The 4,112-nt window shown below is 24.0% G+C and overlaps 2 protein-coding genes across 2 annotated transcripts; one reads left to right on the forward strand and one right to left on the reverse strand.

Annotated features, from left to right (window-relative positions):
- Positions 1 to 97: 97 nt before the first annotated feature.
- ENU1_171450 (hypothetical protein) lies at positions 98 to 2,794 on the forward strand (the record flags this gene model as incomplete). The annotated part of the gene is made up of 1 exon (XM_008861158.1): positions 98 to 2,794. The coding sequence occupies one exon, from the start codon at positions 98 to 100 to the stop codon at positions 2,792 to 2,794; it is 2,697 nt and encodes an 898-aa protein (XP_008859380.1).
- Positions 2,795 to 3,046: 252 nt separating this feature from the next.
- ENU1_171460 (hypothetical protein) lies at positions 3,047 to 3,763 on the reverse strand (the record flags this gene model as incomplete). The annotated part of the gene is made up of 2 exons (XM_008861159.1): positions 3,047 to 3,546; positions 3,637 to 3,763. The coding sequence occupies 2 exons, from the start codon at positions 3,761 to 3,763 to the stop codon at positions 3,047 to 3,049; spliced, it is 627 nt and encodes a 208-aa protein (XP_008859381.1).
- Between the last annotated feature and the right edge of the window lie 349 nt (positions 3,764 to 4,112).

Raw genomic sequence — 4,112 nt, forward strand, 5'->3', positions numbered from 1 at the left:
TATTAATAAATAATATTATTTTTATAATTTAGAATTTTTTGATTTGAAACGAAAAAAAGCAAAATATAACTAGAAAAAGTAAAGTGAAGTAGTTATAATGACACAATTATTTGATTTAATTAGTTTTCCACCATTTAAATTAAAAGAGACTACTAATGTTCCAATATATCAAGCATTAACAAGAGTCATTTCTTCACAATTTGGAACTGTTTATCCATCAATACAACCCTCACTTAAACTTATAGAAAATTTAAGAGATAAACTTGTCAATTCTAATAATCCTGAGATAATTATCAAAAGTGGAACGGATTATTATAATTATCTCAATCTTTTAATTCATAGAATTGATTTAAACTCAAATCCTCTTCAAATAACTTTTAAATGGTCAGACACATTTAAAAAGGATAATAGTAGTAGCAGTTCTTCATTAATTTATTTTGAATTAGCTAATGTATTATATAATGTTGCTATTTCTCATATTTTATTATGTATTTCTTTATTTAAAATTCAAATCCAACCAGCAATAAATCATTTAAAATCAGCAGCGTACATTTTTAATGAAATCCTAAAAGTTATTTCTGGTAATGAAAAACAAATAACATTAGTTGATATTCATCCTGATGTATTAAAAACACTTAATCAGTTTTGTATTCTTTCTATTCAATATCTTTTCTATCAAAAATCTAAACAAGAAAATAAAACACAAGCCACTCAACTAAAGCTTGGTGCTGGGGTTTATCGTCTTTCATTATTAGTACATGAGTCATTAAAAATTAGTAAAGAATTCTTTTCACGACCAATTTACGCTGTTATTTGTATGTTTTTAAGAATTGTTGTATCTGAAGTTCAATTACAAATTTCTTCACATAATGCAAAGGAAGAATTAAAATATGGAGAGCAAATTGCACGTACTATGATTGTTATTAATGACCTTGAATCAATTTCTCATTTAAAAGAATTACCAAAAGAATATAAAGGAAGTTGTGATAATATTATTAAATCATTAAAAGCTAATTTGGCTCAATATGAAAAAGATAATAATGAAATTTATTTCCAAAATATACCAGAACCAAATGAATTGGAATATCCAGAAGCTACAATATTAGCCAAAACAAATCCTATTTCTCCAATAGAAAATAATCCTTTTAAAGAGTTATTACCATTAAAAATTAGAACTTCATTTAGTAATTATATTATAAAAGCAAAGCAAGTTATTGATGATACCAAAAAAATTTCTCCAGCAGCTACAAAAACAGGAAATGATTATTTAGCTCGAATAAAATTAAATGAGTTAATTCAAGTAATAACAAGTCCAGATATAGTTCCATCAGACATTGAAAAATTTATTAAAGAATTTAGTGAAACAAAACAATATAGTAAATTAAAAGAAAGTCTTGATATTATTAAACAAACAACTGAAAAGAATGATAATATGATTAAAGAAATAAGACAAAGATTTGATGAAGAAGCATTAAAAGATCAAGACGGAATTATGAAATATCGAAATTATTGGAATATTCCACTTGTTAGTAATCAACAAGATAAAATTAATAAAATAAGAGAAATTGATAATTTTATAACAACAAGTAAAAGAAATGATATTGATTCAATAACTAAAATGAAGTTAAATGATGAAATGCTTAGTTTATTTGAACAAGGAGTTAAAGAATTAATTAAATTCTTCCCAACTAAAGAAGAAAAAGAAACAGTTTTACCAATTATTAAAACATTAGAAGAAGAAAAAAGTGAATGGGAAAATATTATTAATGATAGAGAAGAATTACTTCAATTAATTTTAAATAGTGCAATGGTTCAAGAATCAGAATTAATTGATGAATTAAATTCAAGTGATAATCAAGCAGGAGTAGTAGAAAAATATACTAAAAAATTAGTTGCATTAACTTCACAAATGCAACAATCATTTGACAATCAACAAACATTATTAAAACGTATTGATAAAAACAAATCTGAAATTCAAATAATTTTAGGCTCAAAAGCAATTGAATTAAATACAAATATTAATAAAATTTATAATGCAATGAAAATTGTTGGCGAACTTAGAGATGAAATTGCACAATCAATGTCTTATCATGCATTTATTTTAAGTAAAATTACAACATTACAAAATGATATTTTTACTTTTTGTGATAAACATAGTTTTGAAGTACAAGACCTTTTACGAAGATTAGAGTCAGCTAAAATTAAACCATTATCTAATTCTGCTCCTCAGTTCCAATTTAATACTCAAAAACCTTTACCTCCACCTCCGGCTAAACCATCACTGTCTCTTTCTTCTCAACAAGAATTTAATACTCAAAAACCTTTACCTACTCCTCTTCCTAAATCGGTATCTTCTGTTAGATATGCAAATGGATATCCCCCTCAACCTTCACTTTACAGTTCTTCTCAACAATATCCCCCTTCTCAATATACTAATCTCAATTCTTCTTTTGATACAACTAAATCTCGTTCTATTCAACAACCAAATGTAGTATATTCCCCTTACCAATCTACACAAAATCCATATGTTATGAATCATCCAACAACACCTTATACACAAAATAATTATCCAATTCAACAACCTTATTATCAGCAACCATCACAAGTATATCGTCCTCAACAAATTAATCAACCAAATTATCCAGCACCTGGTTACACTGTACAAACAGCAACTGGATATCCAGTCCAACCTAATGCATATCCCATAAATAGAAACACTGTTCTTAATCCATATCAAACCACACCACAAATGCAACAACAAAGCATGTATTCATCACAGAAATACTATCATTAGTTCTAGTTTTTTTAAAGAAAATTCAATGATTTCTTTAAGTATTCTTATTAAGATTCTATTTAAAAAATATAAGATATACGTTTAATCATTTAATAAAATTGAACATAATGTGTATTGGTTAAATCAATGAATAATATGAATAACAACTTTATTCTAATCATATTCTTCTGTCTCAGTTTTTATAACACAAAAAAAATATATTTAATAATGAAAATTATAAAATGTTAATTAAATTTAATTAATAAAAATACTTTAAAATAATTGTTCTTCTGAATCAATTTCAATATAATTTGAATTTCTTTGGTTTTGTGTAAATTCAGATGATTTAATAAATTTGTTTATTTCTTTGTCTTCTTCAAATGGTCTAATTAATCTTTTTCTTGATTGTAATAATTTTTCTTCTTCTGATTTAAGAGCTTCATTTTCATTTTTCATTCTTTGGAGTGTAACGTTCATTTCCTCTCTTTCTTTTTTCATTCTATTAATTATCTCAGTCATTTCATCTTTGCTATTATTATTTATTTCTTTCAATCTCTTTTTAAGTTCTTCAATCATTTTCTCTTTTTTTTCATCTTCTTCTTTCATTTCTTCAATTTTTTTCTTCAGAATTTTTATTTCTTCTTTTTGATTAATATTTTCAGTTTGTTGGTATTTTATTGTTTTTTGAAATTGATTGATTTGATCTTCTAAAATTTTGACTTTATTTTGGTTACTTGTCTCAATATCTTTCATTGGAATTTGCATTGAATTTTCTAATTTAATTAAAATACTTATAATTTGGTCTCTGTTTTCTATGTCTTAATTTATCTCACTGTGCTATGCTAATTATTTTAAAAACAAACGACCAAACTCATTTCCTTTTTCTTCTAACACATTTATCCTATTTATTATCTCATTTATTATCCTATTATTATTATTCAATTCTTCATCGGTTTTGTATTGTTTGGTTGTAATATTTCCTTTTGACATTTTTTTTATTTGATTTTTTTTAGTTTTTTGTAAATAACAAAAAAAGTTCTATTTTAACATTAACACGTGTAAATGAGCATTGTTCAAAATGAAATATCACTAGAAGATATATCTTATTATAATTATAAATTTCAATTATGTTATTAAAGGGAATATATAATTATTAATTTATTATTCATTATCAATATAAATACCAAAAAAACTTATAATAATATTTAATTAATATATAATAATCAAAAATATTTTATTCATAACTAATGAGTTGTCATTGTCCATCCATAAAAAATAAGGATATAGTAATAAAATATATTTAGTAAAAGTAATGAAAAGTTTATACAAAGATGTATTG

This window comes from Entamoeba nuttalli (genome assembly GCF_000257125.1).
Source record: "Entamoeba nuttalli P19 unplaced genomic scaffold asmbl_7489, whole genome shotgun sequence".
Lineage (NCBI taxonomy): Eukaryota > Evosea > Mastigamoebida > Endamoebidae > Entamoeba > Entamoeba nuttalli.